Consider the following 23,960-nt stretch of genomic DNA (forward strand, 5'->3'; position numbering starts at 1 on the left):
GCGCATGTGATGTTTCGAACGCATAATAAATGGTGTCTTTTCTCAGCTTGCTCTGTTCCTGCCCGTGGGGTGTGGGGCGATGACGCTTGCGAGTTCTAGAGACGGCCCCTTGGGAAACGAGGTGAACGGTAGAGAGGGTTGCCGGACAAGGAGAAAATCGGGAAAAAGAGGAGGTGGATCTCCTCCAAGGGACATCTGCGTCATCAGGGCACCTGCTGCCAAAGATGGGTTTGGGACGGGAGTTCATTTGTAAGTCTGACCCGGGATTGGTTCATTCAGCCAACGCCTCCTGAATGCCTACTGCGTGCGTGAGGCCCTGGGCTGAGGATCCCTAGTGAGCCAGGACGGAGCGCCTCTTCGGCAAGAGCTGAAGCCGCAAGAGCTGAAGCGGCGGGAGGAAGCAGCACAGCACCTCGGTGGCCGGGCGTGAGGCCTCCGCCCGGAAGGGACCCTGGAGGCCAGGACCCCCAGGGGAAGGTTGCACCTGCGTCTCCCTGTCCGTTTTCGGGTTCCCACTCTGTTTTTGCCCTTCTGGAAACACTATGCCCACTAGCAAAAATAGGCGTATACTTCGCTGTTGTTTACAGGAGACAAATGACCGCGTACTCCGCTTCACAGCGCCCTGCCTCCCTTTTTTCCATTGTGAAAAATACCTGGAGGTCTGTCACAAAGGAACTTTAAAGAAAATAGCAATACCTTTGGGGATTTAATGGTTACTGATCTACGGACATTTGTTTGCATCATCTATACGAACGATAGGTTACAAACAAGGACTCTGTAATCAACATCCTCCGGGGTCTGATGTTGGCTGACACTGAAATCCAACTGGGCTGCAGTTGTGCTCCCCCCCCCCCCAGTCCCTGTCCCCATCCCCGTCCCCAGAACCCATCCACTGCCCCTATCCCCATCCCCTGTCCCATCCTTTTCCCTGTCCCCAGAACCCATCCTTCTGTCCCCAGAACCCATCCACTGTCCCTATCCCCATCCCCTGTCCCATCCTTTTCCCTGTCCCCAGAACCCATCCACTGTCCCCATCCCCGTCCCCAGCCTCCATCTGTGTCATCTCCTGCTCCCATCCTTGTCCCTGTCCCCATAACCCATCCTCTGTCCCCGGCCTCCATCTGTGTCATCACCCATCCTCTGTCCCCATCCCCTGTCCCATTCTTGTCCCTGTTCCCAGAACCCATCCACTGTCCTCATCCCATCTCCATCCCCTGTCCCAGTCCCCATCCCCTGTGCCATCCTTGTCCCTGTCCCCATAACCCATCCTCTGTCCCCAGCCTCCATCTGTGTCCCCATCCCTGTCCCCAAAACCCACCCTCTCCCCATCCCCGTCCACAGCCGCCGTATGTGTCCTCGTCCCCTGCCCCCATCCCTGTCCTGTCCTTGTCCCCATCTCCCACCAGACTTGCAGCTCTGTGTTAACAGGTGCTTCTGCGTCCAAGCGAGCCGGCGACTCGAGCGATGACGTGTCATCTCGACTTCGACCTCTCTTTGGTCCCAAACCCGGGCCAAATCAGGACCCTCACCTCCCCTGTACCCGCGCCCGAAAGCGTGAAAACACAGCTTTTATTTAGGAATCTTTGCGTCCCAACGATGGTGGAAATGCCGCTTGTTTCACCTCAGGCCACCCTCCCCAGCCCCGCGCCGCTCAGCCTCAGTTTCTCCCCCGCAGCGCCCCAGAACCCGGTCGTCACGTGCCGCCGCCATTGTGGCGTCAGCCAGCGAGCCGCGGTCACGTGCGCGCCGCCTCCACCCCGCCCAGCGGCCACGCGGCCGCCCTCCGCAGACGCCGCGACCCCGCCCCGAGGTCACGTGGCCGTCCGCCGCTGGCTCCACGGCCCCGCCCCGCAATCACGTGGTCGCCCGCCGGCGCGCCCGCCTCCAGCTGCGCGCGGCTCCTCGCGGGCCACCGTAGAGGGCGTCGGACGGCCGCCGGGACGGAAGCCGAGAGGCGCTGCCGACCGCGCCTGCGACAGCGTCAGCCCTTCGCGGAGCGCCGGCCCGATGGCGGCGGCGGCGATGGCCGAGCAGGAGAGTGCCCGGAACGGCGCCCGGAATCGCGGCGGTGTCCAGCGCGTGGAGGGCAAGTTGCGCGCCAGCGTCGAGAAGGGTGACTACTACGAGGCGCACCAGATGTACCGGACCCTGTTCTTCAGGTAGCCGCTGCGCCGCGGCCGCCGCCTTCCAGGGCTTTCCGCCGAGCCTGGCGCCCCGCCCCCGGCCGCCTTCCATTGGCCGCGCCGCGCCGCCCCGCGCCCCCATTGGCCCGCGCCGCTGCCTGTCGCCGCGGCGGTCGGAGCAGGCGGGCGGCCGGGAGGCGGAGGACTGAGGACGCCGAGCCCGGCCTCCCCCGTGCCTCGGCCCAGCTCCCCGCCAGCCGGGCCTCCCCCAGTCCCGGCCCGGCCGCCCCGTGCCTGGCCCGGCACATCCACTCTCCGGGCCCCTGGCCGGCCTCGCCCAGCCACGGCCACCCCGGGACCGAGCCTCGGGGTCTGCGTCCCGCGGCGGTCCGGTCGTCCGGGTTAAGCGTCTTTCTGCCCCGGGGCCCCTGCGCCGCGCGCTGGGCCAGCCGTGCCCGCGAGCCCGGCGCTGCGCCTGCACCTGCGCGGCCGGCAGCCCCGGCGCCACGGTGAGTGTCCCAGGCGCTGAGCTGCGGGGCGCGGGGGGCGCTCAGGGCTCGCGACGCGTGCAAGCTGGCCCGCTGCGGGTTGCGGGCGATAAAATGTGCTTTTCCGGTGCGGCCCTGGAGCGTTTGGCGAGTGTCGCGTGGCCTGCGTTAATTTTCTTTCGGTGGTTGTGCTGTAACACGTCCGCTGCTGTGATTTCTGGGTGGTTCTTGGCACATTCCGGTAAGTTCTGCCGCTTCTCTACGGTTCGGGCCAGAACGCAATGGGCCGTTCGTTGCGAGTCGGATAGCCCTTAAAGACCATTTTATAGGTGGTTAAAGCTGTTTTGTGGCCTGCTTTTTCTTTCCGAACTGCCACAGAGTCGGGCCTGTTCACCATTTCGGCCTAGGTTTTTTAATTTTCTTTAAATAACCAGTCGGATCAAGGTCTTGGGGACTTAGAGGTGCTCTGAGTGCGGCTCGTCACGTCCCAGACGACGGTGGGCTCTGTTGGCTTAGAGGACCAGGTAGGAGTGAGTTGGTTGTGGTTTAGGGAATCAGCCAAAGACTTGAGGAGGCTAGGCAATGAAGTTTGCAACATGAAGCCTTCCGCCTGGCCGCTTGGCAATCAGATATCCATGTGGCCTGGAGATCTGCCCCGGTGCTCGCTGTTCTCCGGGATTTGTATGTAAATATTTGCCCCAGTGATTAATCAGCGAAACTGGATCTTCCCGAAAATGAACAGTGTTTCTTGTTTTGAGACACTTCTGCCCGCGTGGGGAAAGGAGGTGTTGATCAGCTATAAAGAGGCAAGTGTCTCTGCACAGGGTGTGTGTCTGGAGTGGCCGGGGGTGGTGACGGAAAGCATGCTCTCTGCCAGCACAGCCTTGACCTACTTCGAATTCCACCTCTGCTCTGTGACCAGTGACCCACGACATCTTGCTGAACCTGTCTCAGCCTTGGCTTGGTCGTGGGGCAGTGGGGTGTACCTTCACCTCTTGGTAGTTGGCAAAAGTAAATGATCTGTCGTTGGCCTCCCTGGGGACGAAGTCGGTGGTGGCATTTGTGGTGTCCACAAGGTCTGAGTGAAACAGCCGGGAGCTGTCCTTGTCTCCCAGGGTACAGTCCGTGCGGACCTGTTTAGAACCCTCCTCCTGGGTGTGTGGCTCTGGGAGAAGTCAGGTTCACTGAGTTACATTAGGCTTTTGGTCTTTGTGTAAGTAAATACACGTTTGTGTGAGAGTTTACGTAGAACACGCACTCTGATGAGTTTTGGCATGTGCTCGCACGAAACCGTCAGCAGTCAGGATACTAAGAGTTTCCGTCACTGCCTAAGTTTTCTCATCTGTACCCCTCGCCCCCAGGCAACCCCTGATCTCTGCATCACGGTCACGGTAGATGGATTCGCATTTTCTAGAATGTGACGTAAGTGGAATCATATCCTCTTTTTGTCTTTTTCGGGTCCACGCAGCACGATCATTCAGGATTTACCCCCATGCCTAGCGTTCATTCGTTTCTGTGGCCAAGTGATGTTCTGTAGTGCGGATGGACCACAGCTTGGCACCCGTTCACCTGTCAGAGACTTTCACAAATTACACTTGTAATTGTCGTACTTCAGGGCAGCTGAAGGAGAAGGGAGCCCGGAATCGGGCAGTCGGGTGGGTCGGGCTTACTTGGTGCGCGTCCCTTAGGCGCGGACCGTGGCAGAGGTCCAGTCGTTCAGCTGGACGCTCTGCCCCCTCTCCACCCCACCCCACCCCCGTGTGGTGCCAGCAGGTGGCCACTTAGTGTCTTCAGAGCTTCTCTGGGACTAGGAGGGAGTCTCTTTTCCAGGCCTGTTGGGTTATGGGTACTCAGTAGTTCTCTAGCCCCCCACTTCTGGCTTCCCTTGGCCCAGTGCCTCCACTGTCACCTCCCGGGGGGGCCCCTCTGCATCCAGCCTGCGTCCCTCTGATCTCACCAAAATCCGTCTTCCTTCCCAGGGGCCTTCTGACATTTGTGTCACTGTTTTGCCTCCCAAATCAAATGAAAATTTTTAAAAGAAAAACTTAAACCTCCGAGCAAATAAGGAACTTTTCCTAAAGGAGGGGGCTGTGCCAGGGGGTTCCAGGGGGTTCCGGTCATGTTCTCGGGGTGACCCTGCGGTGATGCTGAGCCCTCCTGAGCTCCACAGCATGGGGTGCTGTTAGCTGACACCTGACATGCCTCTCTCTGACCCCACAATTTCTATTGGTAGTATTAACGTTTTTGTTACGTTCTGCTTGCTTCTTTGAATAAAAAGCAGAATCAACGGACAAGGCACAAGGCTGGGTGGGACGCCCCCCCCTCCCCCCCCCCCGCCCCAATCACGTGCTGGCCAGGTGCGGGTTCCATTGGTGCGTACACGTGTGTGCTGACGTCAGGGCCACGTGGATGGTGGATGGTGCCCCGCCTGCTCTCAGCTCCCCCCCACCCCCAACGCCTTGGGCCCCGGCACTAAATCCCTTCCCATCCCGAGTTCCAGACAGAAGCACGTGCATTTCTCACGATCGCCTTTCACTGTTTCCGTTTTTTCCAGCTTTGCTTGATCTGCAACACGCGAGCTCCCCGAGCCGGGCGTGTGCGCCGTGGAACCCTTGCGTTGCTCCGCTCCCCCTGGAGCCCCCAGCCCTGGAGCTGCGGGTGCTCGAAAGCAGGCCCTGTTGTCCCAGGGACTTCTGTCATCTGGTGCTCTGAGAGGTTATCTCAGACGGGAGAGTCTAGAGCCCTGTCACGTCTCGTGTAAGCAGCGACACGCTGGCAGGATTGTCACGGAGAGGTGCCTGCGGTTCCGCGTGTCCGTGCCGGTGGCAGCGTGGGGCTGCGCGCCTCTGGAACTCGCCTTCCCGGGACCGCCCGTGGCAGTGTGGGCCCCCGGCAGGACCGGGCTGCGACGAGCTGGGCGTGGGGGGGGGCGCAGCCCTCAGGCTGGCGGTGGTTTTCTGGCCGGGCTGCGGGTTCCCCCCACTGGTGCCGCCCCCGCCCGGCAGATGGGTCTTCTGTGTGCTGATCGCGGCGGGGCCTGTTCTCCTGGGGGGTTCCGGTCGTGGAACCTTAGTGAAGCAAAGACCGTTTCTGTGGTTAGTTGAATAGCCTGGCGCTCGCGTCCCCCCTGGCCTGCCGGTCGGGGCGAGCTACAGACGGGCTCCCAGGCCTCCGTGTTTGCTGTTTGCCTGTCTTGGGAGCACCTTGTGCTGCTCGCTTGGTATCTTTCTTCGACTTGTTTTGGTTCTGTTTCTTTTCTGATAATCACGGAGATAGGCGCACGGCCAGCGAGTCGAGCGTCGGTCGCGCGCTTAGCTCTGCGCCGGGCTGCGGGGAGCTGCTTCCTGCTGTTGGCTCTCTCTCGGGCTCAACTCGGCTTCGCTAAATGTCGCCTGTCGCAGACAGACCGTCATCCTGTTGTTTGTGTTTAGTTGCCTGCCAGGCTCCGGCTTCTCGGTGTGTCTATCTCTCTGCAGTTAAGGAAACTGAGAAATGTGTCCAAAATGGGAAAGTGAGGCAGGACAGGGTGGGGTGGAGGGGGTGGGGACCACAGAGAGAGTCGACGTCCCCCAGTGAGCTCCTGCTGTCCCGACCCCCAAGTGGGGCCCTGACCTTTGGTTCTCCGATGGACACCAGTATGTCGCTCTGTCCTTCACGCGGGTCCCACCACCGAAGCGGGGCCTGTGTGCTCGGGGTGGACGTCATCCAACCTTTCTCTGGGTCCTTCTGCTGCGACCTCTGAGCTGCGCCAGGCCCCCCACCCGTGCTGCTGTCAGATGGGGGGTGTGGGTCTGCCAGTCCCCCGAGGCCTGCCTCGCTGACGGCAGGGACTCTCTGCCACGGTGGGTGGGGGCCGGGGTGCCGTGACCGCCCGGTGAGGTGGCAGGCCTCACGCGACGACACAGCTCGACTCTGTTCTTGGTCGGTCACGCACGCAGGCGCACACGCGTGTTTCCGGGATCGTTTGCCGTATAAAGTTCCTGTGTTTACTCACACGTCGTATCTTTCGCGCTTTCTCTCTAAACCGTAGCCGTTGGGCTGGGGGAGCGTGATTCCGAGAGTGTGTCAGACTGTGGAGGACGTCTGCGGGGGAGCACGGGGCATAACTGGACCTAACTGGGGCTCCGCCCTCCTCTCTGTCTTACAGGTACATGTCACAGAGCAAGCACACGGAGGCGCGGGAGCTCATGTGCTCGGGGGCACTCCTGTTCTTCAGCCACGGCCAAGTACGCGGCGGGCCTGCCTTTCCCCCTCTGCTTGGGGCCCGCGGGTTGGAAAAGGAGCGTCCAGGGAGAGGTGTGGCGGACGACCGTGGACCGTCCCTGTCGCTGGCCACCTCCAGGCGGGTGTGCTTGTGTCCGGGGTGCCGTGTGAGGGTGCCGGGTGCCGCGCCGGCCAGGGTCTCCGTCCTCCAGGCGCCCCGCCCGGGGGGCCCCGTGCATCTCCCCGCCACGCGTTTCTGGCTGGACACCGGAGCAGCCGTCCAGCTCTGCCGGGGCTTCTAAAGACCACCCAGGGCTCTGCTTCTGTGATTCCTACTCGCTTCTGTGTTTTGTAGCAAAACAGCGCCGCGGACTTGTCCATGTTGGTCTTAGAGTCGCTGGAGAAGGCAGAAGTCGAGGTGGCCGCTGACCTGTTGGGTGAGGCTTTCTGACTGTGCACGAGGTACCTGTGCACGTGGAGTAGTGACGCCCCAACGCGCACGCGCGCGCCCTCTCTGGTGGACGCTGGCACCTCGCCCGCCAGCCTGCCCGCCTGCCCGCACGCTGAGCGTGCATCGGGGCGGGTCCCCCGGGGGCCAGCTCCCTGCTGTAGTCCACCTCCCCCTCTGCTCCAGGACACAGGCCGAGCCTCCAGGCTGCTGACTTTGCGGCCGAGAGGTCAGCGGGGGGGGGGGCCCTGGGACACACCAGAACGCCATTTCTCAGCTCCGGGGCGGAACAGTTCTTGTTTCGGTGAACCCTGACCTGCGGCGTGTGGGGCGCTGAACGGTAGCGCTTCTCTGGATGAGGGTCTGTGTTTGTGTCGTTTTAGAAAATCTGGCTAAACTGTTCAGTCTGATGGACCCGAATTCCCCGGAGCGAGTGGCTTTTGTGTCTCGAGCCCTGAAGTGGTCCAGTGGAGGATCAGGGAAGCTGGGCCACCCCCGTCTCCACCAGCTGCTGGCCCTCACCCTGTGGAAAGGTAGGCCCGGTGCGGGGAAAGCTCTCGGCGGGAGGGTGCAGGCCGTCCCCAAACAGCCGCCCCTGTTTCTGCCTTGGTGGCTCTTACTGGCGTTAGCTGTTGTCAGCAGTCGCACTCCTGGGCCGCGGGGAGCCAGGAGGGGAGGATTTGCTCTCCGCTGGTCTGGCCCTTCCTGTCCGCCCCCCGCCACCCCCAGCTTCCTCTCTGGGACATCTTCCCCAGGTGGGCCCTGTGACGGCACGGCGTGCTGCGTCGTCTTCAAGTTTAAATCTCCGCTTCTGATTAAGCACTTGGCTGATGAGGGGGCCGGGGGGGGGGATGCCAGGCAGTTTCTGGGTGTGGTTCGCACCCTCAGCTCTGAGTCTGGTGCTCAAGGGCCGGGAAAGACCCTCGGTTTGGTGACCTGGACAGCATTTGTTCAGGAGGGTTTGAACAGCTGTGTCCTGTTGAGTGAGCGCTGCGGGCAGCTCGTTCACACCGCGTCAGCCTTCCCAGGGGTCATCACCGGGCGTCCGCTGGGCAGGGGGGAGGTGCCTTGGTGGGGGCACAGAGGCACCTTCCTTCACTTGCAGGCGGCCTTCCGCCGGGTCGCGTCTGTGTTAGCGGCTCCTCCTGGAAGCAGCCTGGGTCCAGAGGCGGCTCTGTGGTCAGATAGGCCTGCCTGCTCCCCACGCCGGCGGGCCCAGCGCGTCCCTGCTTTGCCTCTCGTCCGGCGGCACGCGTGTGGTGGCCGCCCCCCACGAACCCAGCCCTCGCCCGCACGGGGATGCCAGCTGTGTGAGCACACAGACTCCTCCCCTCTTCTCTCGGGGCGGCACCGCTCACTGGTTCGCGTGTCCCCACCCGCTGTGACCCACGAGTGGGGCTCCTCAGACCCCTCAGCTGCTGGCATGCCAGCCCTGCCCGCACCCCAGAGGGCTGCTGGGAGGATAACGGTCAGATGTGCATGAGTTCAAAGGCCAGACAGTCAGGACGCTCTCCTTAGAGGGCGGCTGAATCCCTTCCCCACTTTGACCCAGAGCCGGAGGGGGGCCCAAGCAGGAGCAGCTGGGCGCTGGGGCTGAGGCGGTTTGGGCCCCTCCTCTGCTGGCATGCACACTCCCTGGGGGCGCCTTGCTTCCCCTCCCTCGGGCCGCCCTGGCCTTCCAGCCTCGCATGGGCCCCATGCATTTTCTGTCTGTCGTCTGTCCCCACCAGAATGCCCTCCCACCCACCCGATGCTGGAGTGTCTCGTTCATTGTGGGTGCCCGGAAGCCCGTCAGGGAGAGACCGTCGGTGTTCGCCGGCCCGGCGGGGTGGGGGGTCCCTGAGGCCCCTGCCCCTTAACTCCCGCCCCATCTTGCAGGGGCCGGCCTGGGGTGTTCACGTGCAGGTGGACGGCCTGCTCTGCGATCAGGGGCGGCTACAGCAAACCTGTGTTCCTAGCAAGCATTTATTTGGCGCCCCTTTTGCCCAGTCTATTTGGGGGGTCCATGGGGAGATGCCAGGCAGAAAACAGACGTGATCCTGCATCTGTGGCTCCAAGAGACCCTCAGAGGTGGTGGCGCCTAGGCGGCTCAGTCACTTGAGGGCCTGACTCTTGGTTTCAGCTCAGGTCACGATCCCACGGTACGTGGGATCGAGCCTCACGTCAGACTCGGTGCTGGCATTGGGGAGCCTGCTTGGGGTTCTTTCTCTCTCCTTCTCCGCCCCTCCCCTACGCATGTGCTCACTCGCCGTCTCTTTTTTTTTTTAATTTTTTTTTTTCAACGTTTATTTATTTTTGGGACAGAGAGAGACAGAGCATGAACGGGGGAGGGGCAGAGAGAGAGGGAGACACAGAATCGGAAACAGGCTCCAGGCTCTGAGCCATCAGCCCAGAGCCCGACGCGGGGCTCGAACTCACCGACCGCGAGATCGTGACCTGGCTGAAGTCGGACGCTTAACCGACTGCGCCACCCAGGCGCCCCTCGCTGTCTCTTAATTAAATAAACATTAAATGAAAAAAAAGAGTCCTTCAGGGGCCTCGGGTTGAGAGCCAGCTTTAAGGCATTCATATTTAGGAACATGATTTTAAAATTCAGGATATAGGCAGTTATGCGTAGTGCCTGAGGCACAGATCCCGCGTCCTGTCCTGCCCCGGCGTCCGTGGCTTGTGTCCAGAGCCTGTGTTTAGGGATGTCTGTGCGGCTGTGGCCCCTGGGGACAGGCCTGCGGCCGCGGTGATTAGCCCTCCACGGCTTGCCTCCGCTGTCAGTTCTGCTGTGTTGTGGCGGTCTGCTGATTGAGGCACACCTCGTTCTGGTACGCTTCACAGATCCCGCATTGCCCACACATCGGTCTGCGGTGACCCTGTGTTGAGCCAGTTTATTGGCGCCATTTTTCCAACAGCGCCTGCTTGCTTGCTGTCTCTGTGTCACATTTTGCTAATTCTCACGATACTTCGAGATTTTTATTTTTTTTATTTTTTTTTTAAAGTTAACTTTTTTTAGTTTTGAGAGAGAGCACGAGCTGGGCAGAGGGGCAGAGGGAGACAGAGAATCCCAAGCAGGCTCCACGCTCAGCCCGATCCCACAACCTGAGCCGAAATAAAGAGTTGGACGCTGAACTAATTGAGCCATCCAGATGCCCCAAGGTTTTTTGTCATCATGTGTCACTGTGATCTGTGACCGTGATCTTTGACGTTACCATCGTGATTGTTTTGGGGACCAGGAACCGCGTTCACGTAAGGGCAAACAAAATCGATAACTGTGTGTGTGCTGACCGCTTTCCCGACCGGCCGCTCCCCTTCTCCCTCCTCGTCCTCGGGCCTCCCTGTTTCCCGAGACACAACAACACTGAAACTGGGCCACGTAATGACCCTACAGAGGCCCCTGGGGTCCCAGCGAAAGGAAGAGTCTCGCGTCTCTGACATCAGATCACAAGCTACGGACGAGTAAGCTCGGTGAGGAAGGCGGAAACCGGGCCCCTCGCCCCGGACGCTTAGCCGGGTGGTCGGCGCAAAGGACACGCTCCGGAAGGAAATTAGCATGGGAAAGAATCAGCCTCCCCGTTTTAGCGGTCGGGACACAGGAGCGAAGCAGCCACGGCATCCCCGTAAGCTACAGCCTAACCCAGAGCCACGCGCTGACTGCCTCAGTTGCACGAAGGAAGGCCGAGGCGGGGAGGAAGCTGCGGGAGGAGAGTCTGAAGCCAGCAGAGGCCGCGTCCAAGACGGAAGAGTGCACGGCGGTGTAGACGCGGCCGCAGGGGGTCCGGAAGATCCAGCTGCGACCGTTAACCAAGGGGACCGCACGCCACACGGGTCTTCAGGAGACGCCGTCGAGGACGTGCGTCAGGACGTGCGTCGTTGGAGAGACGTCAGCACCTGGCTTCCCAGCCTCACGGGACCGGCCGACCCTCCCGTCCGGGGCTGACGCAGCAGCCGGTGACCGCAAGCCGGGGCCAGTGCCCAGCGACCCGTCCCGAGTCCCAGGGCCCCGAGCGAGCACGCGGAGTGGGCGCTGCCTGCCCCCTGCCGACGGGACGCCGCCGCCCGCATGGCAGCGCGTCTGTGTGCGACGCCCCTGGTCACCCGAGAGCTCGGACGGACACGGGCAGTGAGACGGGCAGTGAGACGAGCGTGGTGTTCATGCCTGACTCGGCATCCGTCCTGCCGCCCGTGGACCGAGGAGTCGTTTCGGTCCTCGAGACTTCTTTAACAGGCGCACTTCGTAAGGCTGTAGCTGCCACGGATGGTGCTTCCTCTGCTGGGAAAAGTCCGCCGAAAACCCGCCGGAAAGGAGTCCCCGTTCTCGATGCCACTAAGAACGTACGTGATTCGCAGGAAGAGGCCAAAATACCAGTTGCGACAGGAGTTTGGCAGAAGGCGATGCCAGCCCTCAGGGACGACCTCGAGGGGTTCGGGACACGGGCGAGGAAGTCCGTGCAGATGTGGGGGAACAGGAAGAGAACCAGAGCCAGAGGTGGAGCCTGCGGCTGGGGCTGGACGGCTTCCGTCTCACGCTTCACCAGACGAGGACCCGCTCCTTCCGGGTGAGCAAGTGAGGAGGTTTCTGGAGCTGGAACCCACTCCTGGTGAAGGCGCCGCGCGGACGGTCGAAATGACCGCAAAGGGTTGAGAACAGCGCGTAAACCGAGTCGCTAAAGCCGCAGCAGGTGTGAGCGGCCGGACCCCAGGCGTGAAGGAAGTTCTCCTGTGGGTACGATGCTATCGAACAGCATCGCACGCTACGGAGGGGCCTTTCGGGAAAGAGTCAGTCAGCACAGCAGACTCGATCGTCTCATTTCAGAACTTGCCAGAACCACCCCAGCCTCCGGCAACCTCCACCCTGACAGTCAGCAGCCGGCGGCCTCCAGGAAAACCTTCCACCGGCAGAAAGGTTACAGCCCGCTGCAGGCTTGGGTGATGGTTAACGTTTGTTATTTAAGTTCTATTTCTTGTTTTCACATAGCGCTAGGGCACGCTTAGCAGACTGTGAACGCAGCTTTCTGTGCCCTGGGAAACCAAAAACTTGGTTTTGTTGCGGTGACCTGGAACCAGCCCCCAGTATCCCCGAGGTGCTCTTGTACAGGGTCCAGTACGGTTCTTGGAGCCAGTCTGGTTCTGGGACAGAACATCCGGGCATGGTTTTGCCCAATTTTTCTGTTCTGTGGATGCTCTAAAACCAGAAGTTATTTTTGGATGGTCTGAGGGAGAGAAGAGAGCGCAAGTACGCAAAGAAATGGGGGCTCGAACCATTCTGAGCTCCGGAAGGTGGTGTGCGGGGCGCTGGGGGCTGGGGCCAATGGCAGGAAGCAGTCCTGGCCAGCCGGGGACCACTATTCCCGGTAGAAGGTGGCAGGCGGCTGGGGCACGGCGCCTTAGCCCTGGAAAGGTGTGGGAGCCAGGGGGCCTTGTGAGCGAGACGGGGTCGTGATCCGGTCCACTCTGGGAAATGGGCCAGGGTGTGAGGAGGCACTTGGTCTAGGCCGGGGCTGTGCCTCAGCGCGGCGGACGCTCTGGACCCCTGTGCTCTGTAGGATGCCGAGCCCCGCCCCCCTAGCCATGGCAGCCAGGGGTGCCCAGGCGTTGCCAGCGCCTGGTGAGAGCGAAGGGTGTTGAATCGTCATTGTTGCGAGGGCCAGCAGGCAGGGAGACAGGTTTCCGAGCAGTGAGTGCGGGGAGCAGGGGGTACAGCGGGAGTCATTTACTGGCGTTGGGAAGGCTGGGATTTTTGTTATTTTTTTAACAAACGTACCAGTAGAGCTCGTCCCACGAGCAGCGTACAATAGGAGTGCTTCAGGAACAGGTTAGTTGGAGCACACTTTTCCTGGAAGGTCCTTCCAGCCCCCTTTTGTGCTGTTAGCACTAAAGCTTCCTGCCCTGGTGAGAGGTGTGGCCCCAGGGAACAGGCTCAGAAGGTCGAGGCCAGAGTGCCCCCAACTCACCTGTTGGGGTGCAGGTTCCAGTTTGGGGCCTGAGGTTCCACGTGTCTGTCCGGCTCCTAGGTGACTCCGCGTTGAGCGGGACAGTGTGGCCCTTCTTGGGAAACAGTGGGGCTGAGCCGTGTCCTCACCACTCGCGGGACGGGTCCATCCCGACTGGGACATCAGTCCTGGTGGGGACATCCAGTCCTTCGTCCAGCAGGGCTTCTTGAGGGGGACGGACCACAAACACGGAGAGGGAAGTAGTGAATGTGGAATGTGCGTCGGAAGGTGGACAGAGGGTGGGTGGCCATCAGGACGGCAGGGGCCTTCGTGTGGCCTGGGGGACAGGCGGGCCCGACCTGGTCCTGGCACCACTCTGACCTTCGCTGCGTTTGCGTGCCGGGGTTTCCGGGGCCTGCGTCTCAGTTGTCAGAAGCATGAGTCCAGGGGTCTCGCGTCGGCCCGCTCTCATGAACCAGCTAATGCGGACGCCAGTGTGGGGACTTCAGCCCGAAGCCTGCCCTCCCACCATGGGCATTTGAGGCGGTGAATGGAACGCCTAGGGGGTGGGTGTAGAGCGCACTCAGGTGTGTGGGGGGGCGGGGCGGGTGTGCCGAGCGCACTCAGGTGTTTGGGGGGCGGGGATGGGGGGCGGGGCACAGGCAGGTGTGCGGGGGCCGGGGGGGGCGGGGCGGGTGTGCCGAGTGCAGGGGGTGCCCAGGGGGGGTGTGTGGGGGCCGGGGGGGGGCGGGGGGGGTGGGTGCCGAGCGCACTCAGGTGTGTGGGGGGCGGGGGGATGGTGTGCGGGGCGGGTGTGCCGAGGCAGGGGGTGCCCAGGGCAGGTGTGCGGGGGCCGGGGGGGGGGAGGGGGGGTGGGTGCCGAGCGCACTCAGGTGTGTGGGGGGCGGGGATGGTGTGCGGGGCACAGGCAGGTGTGCGGGGGCCGGGGGGGGGCGGGGCGGGTGTGCCGAGTGCAGGGGGTGCCCAGAGCGGGTGTGTGGGGGCCGGTGGGGGGGCCGGGGGGGTGGGTGCCGAGCGCACTCAGGTGTGTGGGGGGCGGGGATGGTGTGCGGGGCACAGGCAGGTGTGCGGGGGCCGGGGGGGGGGGGCGGGGCGGGTGTGCCGAGTGCAGGGGGTGCCCAGGGCGGGTGTGCGGAGCGCTCGGGGCTCACGGGTGTCCGCTTCCCTCCCGCAGAGCAGAACTACTGCGAGTCCCGGTACCACTTCCTGCACTCGGCGGACGGCGAGGGCTGTGCCCACATGCTGGTGGAGTACTCCACGTCCAGGGGCTTCCGCAGCGAGGTGGATATGTTCGTGGCCCAGGCCGTGCTACAGTAGGTACCCCCCTTGGCTCGGCCTCCTGTCACCTGGCCGAGACGCCACCCAGGGTCGCCACCCCGCGACCCTGCCGCAGACCTGTCGGGGAGGCTGTGTGTTGTCGCCCCGGTCCCGCGGACCGTTTGTGGGATTTGAGTCGGGCGGCCGCGGAAGGGAGTGTTCTGACCGGCGTCCTGCCGTTCCTCCCCGTGTTCCGTTCTCTCTAGATTTTCTGGGCGGCGGGCCGCTGTCATTCGGGGGGTGTGCGTATTTAATAAGATGTCCGAGGTGTCCTGGGCCGAGGAGTGAGTGTGGGTCCCGGACGTCTCTTGTGAGGCTCCCCCGCTCCCATCGGACAGCCTCCTGCCCCCTCGCCAATGGTTTTCCGGGACCGTCGAGCACGCACAGCTTGGGGGGGAGGCAGGGTGGGCCCGCGCTCCCGCCTCGGAAACCCCCGGAATCGGTGGCCGGGTGTCGGGACAGGACACGTTCTGTGCATGTGAACGGGAGGGGGGTCGCAGCACGCTCGCTGGACCTGACGGCACCTCGGAGCTCCCCGCCCCGCCGCACGGCGGCCTGATACGTGTCTGTGCCTCTAAATGGAGAGTTTCGGGGACTCCAGAGCCCCCGAGCCCAGCTGTATGGTGCACGGCACCTGTGTGTGGATCCCAAGACCACCCGGTCACCTCGCTCGCACCTTGACGAGGAGGGACAAGCGGCCACGGGAAGGCCGTGGAGATGGCCCCATGGGGCGGGAGTCAGAGCCTGTCCCACTGCCCTGCACGCTCCCCAGGGCCCTGGGCTGACTTGCTGGGCGCGCGCGGTCTGGAGTTCGAGAACCCGCCACAGACACGGTCACCCTCGCGAGCTTCACGTCCTCCCCTGGAAATTGCGAATGCGGAGGGGTGCCGTGCATGGCGGGGGCCCCTGTGTGCTGTTTGGGGCCGGCCTTCTGCTGTGCCCCCAGAAGCGTCCCAGGTCTGGTGCTCACGTGTGCGTCTGTGCGAGTCCCTTGTTTCTGCCTCGGTACCCTGCTTACTAGGGCGTCCCTTCCAGGTTTCTCTGTTTAAAGAACAAAAGCAGCGCGTCAGTGGTGTTCACAACGTACACGCAGAAACACCCGTCCATCGAGAACGGCCCTCCGTTTGTGCAGCCTCTGCTGAATTTCATCTGGTTTCTGCTGCTGGCCGTAGATGGGTGAGTAGCGTGTGCGTGGAGGGGTCGTGTGTGTGTGGGGGGGGGGGAGGGGGTACAGAGCGCACAGAGGGATGCGCACACGTGTGGAGGGGCGCGTGCGTGTGCCCTGCACGTTGGACTCTCCTGGACATCCGTGCTGCCATCCGTGTCGCTTCAGGGGCAAACTGACCGTGTTCACGGTGCTGTGTGAGCAGTACCAGCCGTCCCTCCGGCGGGACCCCATGTACAATGAGGTGAGGGGCGCGTGGGGCCGGGCGACGGCTGGAGGAAGAGAGGGCACGGGGAGCCTCGGGGACCGGGCGGGTGGGAGGTCGTGTCGCCCGCGTGTCTGCGCCCCGCTGAGCCCGTTCCTCTGTCTCTTGCAGTACCTGGACCGGATAGGACAGCTGTTCTTTGGGGTGCCGCCCAAGCAGACGTCTTCGTATGGGGGCTTGCTGGGTGAGTGGGGGGGCGGGTGGGGGCGCAGGGAGGGAGCGGGGCGGGCGCCGGTGCGGTCCTCTCCCGGGCTCCGTGTCTGCTCGGCCCTGAGGTCCTTCTCCCAGTAGACTCCCACACAGCCGTGCGGGCCCTATCGTCCCAGGGCCCCGTCGGTGGGCGTTTTCTTTTATCTTTCGCTTTTGTGGTAAAATACACGTATCGTGAAATTTGCTGTTTTAACCACTTCTAACTGAACAGCTCAGGGGACTGAGCACATTCGCTGCTGTGCAGCCATCTGCACCGTCCATTTCCAGAATGTTCCATCTCCCCACGTTGAGATTCTGTCCGTTATACACGGACCTCCACCCGCTCCCCCAGACACGGTCCCACCACCTACCCTGTGTCCGTGAGTGTGACGACCCCGGGACCGCGTGTGAGTGGGTCCCAGTGCGTGTCCTTCCGTGTCCGTGAGTGTGACGACCTCGGGACCTCGTGGGAGTGGGTCCCAGTGTGTGTCCTCCCGTGTCCGTGAGTCTGACGACCCCGGGGCCTCGTGGGAGTGCGTCCCAGTGCGTGTCCTTCTGTGTCTGTATGACGACCCCGGGGCCTCGTGGGAGTGGGTCCCAGTGCGTGTCCTCCCGTGTCCGTGAGTCTGACGACCCCGGGACCTCGTGGGAGTGCGTCCCAGTGCACGTCCTCCCGTGTCCGTGAGTCTGACGACCCCGGGGCCTCGTGGGAGTGCGTCCCGGTGCACGTCCTCGCATGTCCGTGAGTGTGACGACCCCGGGGCCTCGTGGGAGTGGGTCCCGGTGCGTGTCCTCCCGTGTCCGTGAGTGTGACGACCCCGGGGCCTCGTGGGAGTGGGTCCCGGTGCGTGTCCTCCCGTGTCCGTGAGTCTGACGACCCCGGGACCTCGTGGGAGTGGGTCTCAGTGCGTGTCCTCCTGTGTCTGGCTTGTGTCACTCACCGTGGTGTCTGCAGGGTCCGCCCATGTTGGAGCAGGTGCCACAACTTCCTTCCCTTTTAAGGCCTAATAGTGTTTCGTGGGTGGATGGCGCGTGTTGTGTTCCCTTCATCTGTGATGCACACGGGTTGCTTCCGCCTGTTAGCTGTGTGAATTTGCTGCTGTGAATATGGGGTGCACCTGTCTGCTGGGGTCCCTGCGCCCAGTGCTTTGGGTAGTACACCCCAAACTGGACTCACCAGGTCACACTGAAGTTCTGTGTTCAAGTTTGGAGTTGCTACCAGACTGTGCCCGACAGACATGTCCCACCAGCTGTGCGCGAGGGGTCTGGTTTTTGCACATCCTCGCCCACGTTTGCCGTTTTCTGTGTTTTACTGGCAGCCGTCCTACAGGGTGTGAGGTGGGAGCTCACTGTGGCTGGGTCGCATCTCCCTAATGACGAGGGTCACGTAGCATGTTTTCTCGTGCTTATTGGCTATTTGTACACCTGTATATCTGGTCAAGTCACGTGCCTATTTTTGAATCAAGTTGACGAATACACTTGTCGGATGTAAGGTTCAGAAATATTTTTTCCCGTTTTGTGGATTGTTTTTTTTTTAAGACTGTATTTATTGTAATAAATGTTTTTAACGTTTATTTATTTTTGAGAAAGAAAGCATGAGCAGAGGAGGGGCAGAGAGACAGGGAGACACAGAATCCAAAGCAGGCTCCAGAGTCTGAGCTGTTAGCACAGAGCCCGATGTGGGGCTCGAACTCATGAGTCGTGAGATCGTGACCTGAGCTGAAGTTGGACGCTTGACCGACTGAGCCACCCAGGTGCCCCCAGACTGTATTTTTTTAAAGTAGCTTAAGTTTCACAGACGTAAAGAGGAAGGCCCCGAGATTTTCCGTGTACCTCCCTGCCCCTCACAGCCCTTTCTGGTACTTGCATCCCGCGACAGAGGGGGGACTTGTTGAAATTGTACCTGCACGGACACATCACTCTCACCTGAACTTCATGGTCACATGGTTACATTCAGGGTCACTTTTAATTTTTTTTTCAACGTTTATTTATTTTTGGGACAGAGAGAGACAGAGCATGAACGGGCGAGAGGCAGAGAGAGGGAGACACAGAATCGGAAACAGGCTCCAGGCTCTGAGCCATCAGCCCAGAGCCCGACGCGGGGCTCGAACTCATGGACCGCGAGATCGTGACCTGGCTGAAGTCGGACACTTAACCGACTGCGCCACCCAGGCGCCCCAGGGTCACTTTTAATGCCGTACGTTTATAGGTTTAGACACACACACCTACCATTAGAGAGTCATTCAGAGCGGTTTCTGCCCTAAAAATCCTCTGTGCTCTGCCTGCCCCTCCCAACACCCAGCAGCCTTTTCACTCCGGGTAGCGTCCTCTGACGCAGAACTTAAAATTTTCACCAAGTCCGTTGGTTTCTCCTCCGTTCCCTGGGCCTTGCGTGTCCCAGCCACGGTCTTCGGCAGGTCCAGTGCTGGGAAGCTTTCACTCTGTGTCTTCTGCGAGTTTTACTGTTCTGGGGCTTACATTTAGATCCTTGATCCACTTTGAGCTATTTTTTGTGTGCACGCGAGGTCGGGGTCCAGTGTCCCGTTTGTTGAAGAGACTGATCTTCCCATGAGTGGTCTTGTCACGCTGGTCAGATCTGTTTGACCCCCATGTGCTCGGGGATGTTTCTGGCTCTCTGTTCTGTTCCATGGGTCCTTGCTTGCGTGCGTGCATGCGTGTGTGTGTGTGTGTGTGTGTCTTTGCCCACACCACACCGCTTTGAGCTCACGCACTCAGGAAACGTGAGCTCTCCGGTTTTGTTCTTGTTCAAGGTAGTTTTGGCTGTTTGAGTCTCTTGCAATTCTGTATGAATTTTTGAGTGGGTTCTTCTTTTCTTGCAAAAACATCGTTGAGATTTTGACAAGGACTGCATTGATCCTGTAGATGGCATTGGAGGGTATTGGCATTTACACGGTATCACGTTTTCCAACCCGTGGACACGGAAAGCGTGTCCATTTATTTGTGACTTCGGTGACTTTCAGTGTTTTATCATTTTCATTCATGAGTCGTTCAGCCTTTCAGTTAAAGCCAGTGCCTCAGTGTTTTATTCTTGTGGATGCTGCTGTGAATGGAATTGTTCTTGATATTTTTCCGGTTATTTATTATTGGCGTAGAGAAATTCAGCGGATCTCCACATGCTTTGTATCCCGCTCCTTTGCTGAATTCACTTGCTCCGACGGCTGTTTCGTGCAGCCCTTGGGGTTTTCTGTGTGGCAGGACCACGTCCTGCGCAAACACGGTGTCGCTGCTCCCTTTGCGCTGTGGGTGCCTTTTCCTTCTCTCTCTCCCTGCTTGCTCTGGCTGGAATTTCCATTCGGTGTGGAATGGAGGCGGCGAGGGCCTCCTCGCGTGTCTGCTCCTCGAGGAGGAGCTCTCAGGGTCTCGCCCCTGCGCATGACGTCCCCCGTGGGCTCTCCAGAGACGGCGGGGACCGTGTGGAGGTGGCTCCTCCCGTTCCCAGTTGGTTGAGTGCCGTGATGACCGCGTGGGGCCGGCCAGGGGCCGATCCCGCGTCCGTGGAGGTGGACGATCGCGTGGGTCTTCCCCCCTCTGCCCAGGGGCCGCACCCCCCCCCCGCCGGCCTGTCATGGGGAGCCCTCCTCGCGGTGCAGGCGCGAGGCCCCTCGGGGCGCGTCGTCCGTGCGTGCGCTGTCGCGGTCTGTTTGCCGGCGCTCTGCTCGGGCGTTTGCATCAGCGCTCACGAGGGGTGGCGGTCCCCGATCTCCTCCCGGCGCCTTGGGCTTTGGTATGGGGGCTACGCCGGCCGCCTGGAAGGAGTTGGGACGCGCTCCCTCTTCCTCAGCGTTTCTGGAGAAGTCTGAGAAGGACCGGCGTGGGGTGTCCTTGAAGCGTTTGGCGGGCCTCGCCAGTGAGGCTGTCGGGACCAGGACTTTGCTCTGTTTGGGGGGGGGGGGTGTGGTTCCCGAGGGGGGCTCTTGACTCGTTTACCGGCCCATGCACACCGTGCATTTCTTCACGGGTTCGTCTTGGCCACTGTTAGATGCCAGGTTTCTGACCCGGCATCTCGAGGCCAGGCCTCCGCCCCTCGTCTGCCTAGCCTGGCGGCCCCAGGCCTCAACACCACGTGCCGTCGCCTTCACCGGGGTCCCATGTCAACTTCGACCTCCACCGGGGCAGGGGCTATTGTAGCCCTTCATCTGAGAGTGGCTTTTACGAGCCTCGATGTGCTGCTACTTTTGAGCGGGTAGGTGTTACCTCGTGGAGTTCGTATTCGCCAGCACGCACCGAAATCCGCCTTGCCGTTCAGACTTCTTCCCTTCCTCAGCTTCCTTCTGGAAGTAACTGCAAAAACACACAGATGGCTGTTGTGTGCCCTTGCGACGTATCCTCCACACTGACTGCGCCTGGTTCTTGATGGAGCTGAGGCTGCCCCAGGTGCCAGGCTCAGCCGCGGGCTCGTCCCGCAAAGCTCCGTGACCCTGCCCCCGTCCTGCTGTCCGAATCCACGTGGCACCCTGCCTCGTCGGTCCCTCGGGCTTGGGCTGGGTGGACGTTTGCCATTTTGATGCACGTGGGCCAAACCGTGGAAAGGTCTTCCTGAGACTGTGTGGAAAGGCGTCTCCTGGGGAACACGGTTTGACTTTCTAGTTGGAAACTGTGTGTCTGGCGTCCGGATTTGTGCCGGGGAAGGGTGGGGGGTGGAGGCCCACCTTCCTTCCTGTGCCAGCTGCGTGTAGGTGCACTGTGGTTTCACCCGGGCCTGGGGGCTGCGTGTTTGCATCTGTCGGGCCTGACGTCCAGCCTCCCTCCTCGCCACGCGCATCCTCATGCTTCGTGCTCGCTCGTTTCCCACCAGAACTTCAGAGTCGGCCCTTCCGGCGCCCAGAGTGCTGCTGGTGTGTTCGTTGGACCCAGGTTAGCGGCAGATCGGGGACGATTCTGCACCTTCGTGGCAGTCTGTCCCGAGAACGTCGTTCCCGTGTGCGTGTGTTCTTACTTTCTCGGTGGCTTGGCTTCAAGGACTTTGTAAACTGCTGACCCTGTGGTGACACAGTAGTGGTTCCGTGGGTGAGATCAGAGTGAGGCAAAGTGTCCGTGGTGACTGCGCCAGTGGGCGACAGCCATTAACGTCTCCGCGTGTGGCCCTGGGGTCTCTGACGCATCCCGACCCGTTTCTGGATACCTTTAAGTCAGCACGTGTGTAATTTATGGCCTCGTGTCGGTGGATGGTGACGTCCCTGTGACCGCGGGTTACTGACAACTCCGAGGGCTCCGGGCACAGGCATCCGCGTTCCCAGGGACGCGTGGTGGGGCCCCCGCGCCTCCCGTCCGGGCCCCGGGACGCGGTGCCGTGGAAGGTGGGGTTCCCCGGGCAGGGGTGCCGGCAACGCGGGGCCGCTGTGCCTCACGGCGCCTGCGTTTGCTTCCAGGGAACCTTCTGAGCAGCCTCATGGGCGCCTCGGAGCAGGAGGGCGAGGACAGTCAGGACGACAGCAGCCCCATCGAGCTCGACTGACCCCGCCCGGCGGCCCGCACGAAGCCGCCCCGAGCCCGGGCCCCCACGCCCGGGGGCTCCCGGTCCGCGGCTGCCGTGGCCGCGTTGGCGTCTGCGCGCCCGCCCCGGGCTGCGCCTCCGCCGCGGCTGTGCTGGCTGGGCCGCGCTGCACCTCCAGACTGACCACAATAAAGCACGGGCCTTGCCGCGCTCCCACCCTCTCCCTGTCCTCTGTGTCTGGTTTGCTTCGGGAGGCCGCCTGGCGTCCGACGGAGGCCCGTCCCCGTCACGGGTGGCGTGGGGGGTGGCCGCCGCCCAGCCAGCACCACCTGGACGTCCTGCGGTGGCCCGGCCACCAGTGTCCCGGAGACCATCGGGGCGGCTGCTCTGTGCCAAATCCCGAGGCCACGGCCGCTCGGGACGGGCCTCGCGAGGGGATCGGGAGTCCTTTCTACGTCTCGAAAGGCGGTATTTATTTTCATTGGGTGGTTGATTCCTCTGACCTGACGTTTCAGGGTTTAACCGAACAGCCAGTCCGGGAGTGAGCGGATCTGCCCTTTCTCGCTGATGCCAGACCCGGTGTTCCCAGGGCGATTACAAGAGGGGAGACACTTTATTTTTTCACAATTTAAAATAAGAGTTGTAGATTAATACACAGTGATCATGCATGGCAAGGCGTAAGATACACACACTTTTATTGACTGTAAAACGAAGTTTAAGGGAAGGTTTGTGTTAATTGTTGAGTTTAAATAAATCCTTTATACTGGGTTTTGCCGTGCTCGTCCTTTCTGAGTGCACAGCGGGGAGCGGCTGCCGAGTCCGGCCTGGCCAGGGCTGTCTGGACCGTGCCCACGTGGGTGCTGTGGATGGCCACGCGCGGCCGGTCGCGGAAGGTCTCGTGGCTCTTGTGTAAACATGTGGCGGTGCATACGCAGATGTGGAGACACCACAGACAGGCCGCGGGGGAGGTGGGGACAGACCACGCCGAGGCCCCCCCAGCTGCCCGGCGTGGCTCTCCGGAGCAGGTGGTGGTACAGGTTGGCTCTGAAGCGCAGGGTCCAAGCCCACCACCGGCGCCTGGCTCCTGCCGTGACGTTTGTTCCGGAACTACAACGCGCGCCCAGCGCAGTCGGCGTGAGGGGAGTTTGAGCGGCACGGCGGTTTTTCTGTGCGGTTCTGCCGGGAAGCACAGCACCCCTGTACAGCGGCTTCCTGCCTGCGCCCACGTCCCCCGGCGGTGGCGTCTGCCTGGACCCTCAGCACACGGAGACCCGCGTCCCCCGTGGGTGCGGCCCTTTTACCGGGCAGTTGTGAGCGGCGCCTGCAGCCGGGCGGGCCTTGTGTCCCCACGTCTCTGCCGTACGGCACGAGGGAGCAGAGGCCACCACGACCACCAGCCCGAGCCGGCCTCTAGCCCAGCACCCGGACTACGAGCGGCCCGTCACCCGGACGTCTGTGAGGTAAGCTCGGTGACACCCTCTGTGGACCATGAGTTTCCTACCTTGTTTCGGAAATTGTTGCTGCCAGTGGTGAAATTGTTTCTTGTTGAAACGGGCACAACACCTCTGCCTCCGGGCCAAGAGAGGGTCTAGACTACCAGTCCCAGAGGACTTGTGGCCTGGGCCGCTGGCCACTTGGGGAGGGGACCACGAGGTTACCCGTTCCACCTTGGAGGAGACTCCTCGTTTCCTTGGGGAAGACGGGCCAGTGACGGTGGCTTATGGTGTGGCGGCACAGCTGGGGAGGAGCAGGGCCAGTGGATGGTCTCTCCTGGGGCAGGTGGGGTCTCTGGGACTCTGGCAGTGGCCCTGGCTGACCTCTGGCTGGCCTCACCCCCAGCCCAGCTGTCTGGGGGACCCCTACCCCGCAGCCTCTGTGCAGTAGGGTCAGGGTTGAGACGGCGGGGGGCGTGGTGCAGCCTCGTACTCTCTCTTGACCCTGCAGCCGCGCCCCCGTTCGGGTGTGCAGGGGTCCCAGCTGGCGGGCCGTGTGCTCAGATGCAGAGGGGAGAACAGGTGGTGGGAGCCCAGCCCACGAGGACAGGCAGAGGCCCTCGGATACCCTTTCCCTGGAGGTGTCCCCACTTCCTGCCATGTGCCTAAGGCCAGTGGGTAGATCTTCCTGGGGCCCAGAGCCCCCCCACCCCCCCAGCCTCCGACACCAATGGCCACTTTAGGATAGGATGTGAGGGTTGGTGTGATGGGTCAGGACACCCTCCCTTGGGGACTGTCTTCCGGTCCCCTCAAGGGCTGGTCCAGGCAGGACAGGGGTGAGGGGCACCCGGATCACCCAGCTGGTAGCCCGTGCCCTGCACATGCTCCTCTGTCCCCCCACCAAGGGTGGGCAGAGCCAGGGCGCCCGGGGA

At 61.9% G+C, this 23,960-nt stretch overlaps 1 protein-coding gene across 3 annotated transcripts; it reads left to right on the plus strand.

Annotated features, from left to right (window-relative positions):
* The first annotated feature begins 1,923 nt into the window (after positions 1-1,923).
* GET4 (guided entry of tail-anchored proteins factor 4) lies at positions 1,924-22,363 on the plus strand. 3 transcript variants are annotated; one of them, XM_047089381.1, is made up of 10 exons: positions 3,992-4,033; positions 5,166-5,368; positions 6,759-6,837; positions 7,170-7,251; positions 7,646-7,795; positions 14,379-14,517; positions 15,557-15,697; positions 15,855-15,930; positions 16,063-16,135; positions 21,531-22,363. In XM_047089381.1, exons 1-10 carry the CDS (start codon positions 4,007-4,009, stop codon positions 21,614-21,616), a joined length of 1,056 nt encoding a protein of 351 aa, XP_046945337.1. In that variant the 5' UTR covers positions 3,992-4,006; the 3' UTR covers positions 21,617-22,363. The 3 variants fall into 3 exon arrangements, with proteins under 3 accessions (XP_046945338.1, XP_046945339.1, XP_046945337.1); XM_047089382.1 differs by lacking the exons at positions 3,992-4,033; positions 5,166-5,368 and adding an exon at positions 1,924-2,159; XM_047089383.1 differs by lacking the exons at positions 3,992-4,033; positions 5,166-5,368 and adding an exon at positions 2,347-2,632.
* Positions 22,364-23,960: the final 1,597 nt, after the last annotated feature.

The sequence above is a fragment of the Lynx rufus genome, unplaced genomic scaffold (genome assembly GCF_022079265.1).
Source record: "Lynx rufus isolate CCGP_SWC_20201006 ecotype Redwood Valley unplaced genomic scaffold, mLynRuf1.p SCAF_27, whole genome shotgun sequence".
NCBI lineage: Eukaryota > Metazoa > Chordata > Mammalia > Carnivora > Felidae > Lynx > Lynx rufus.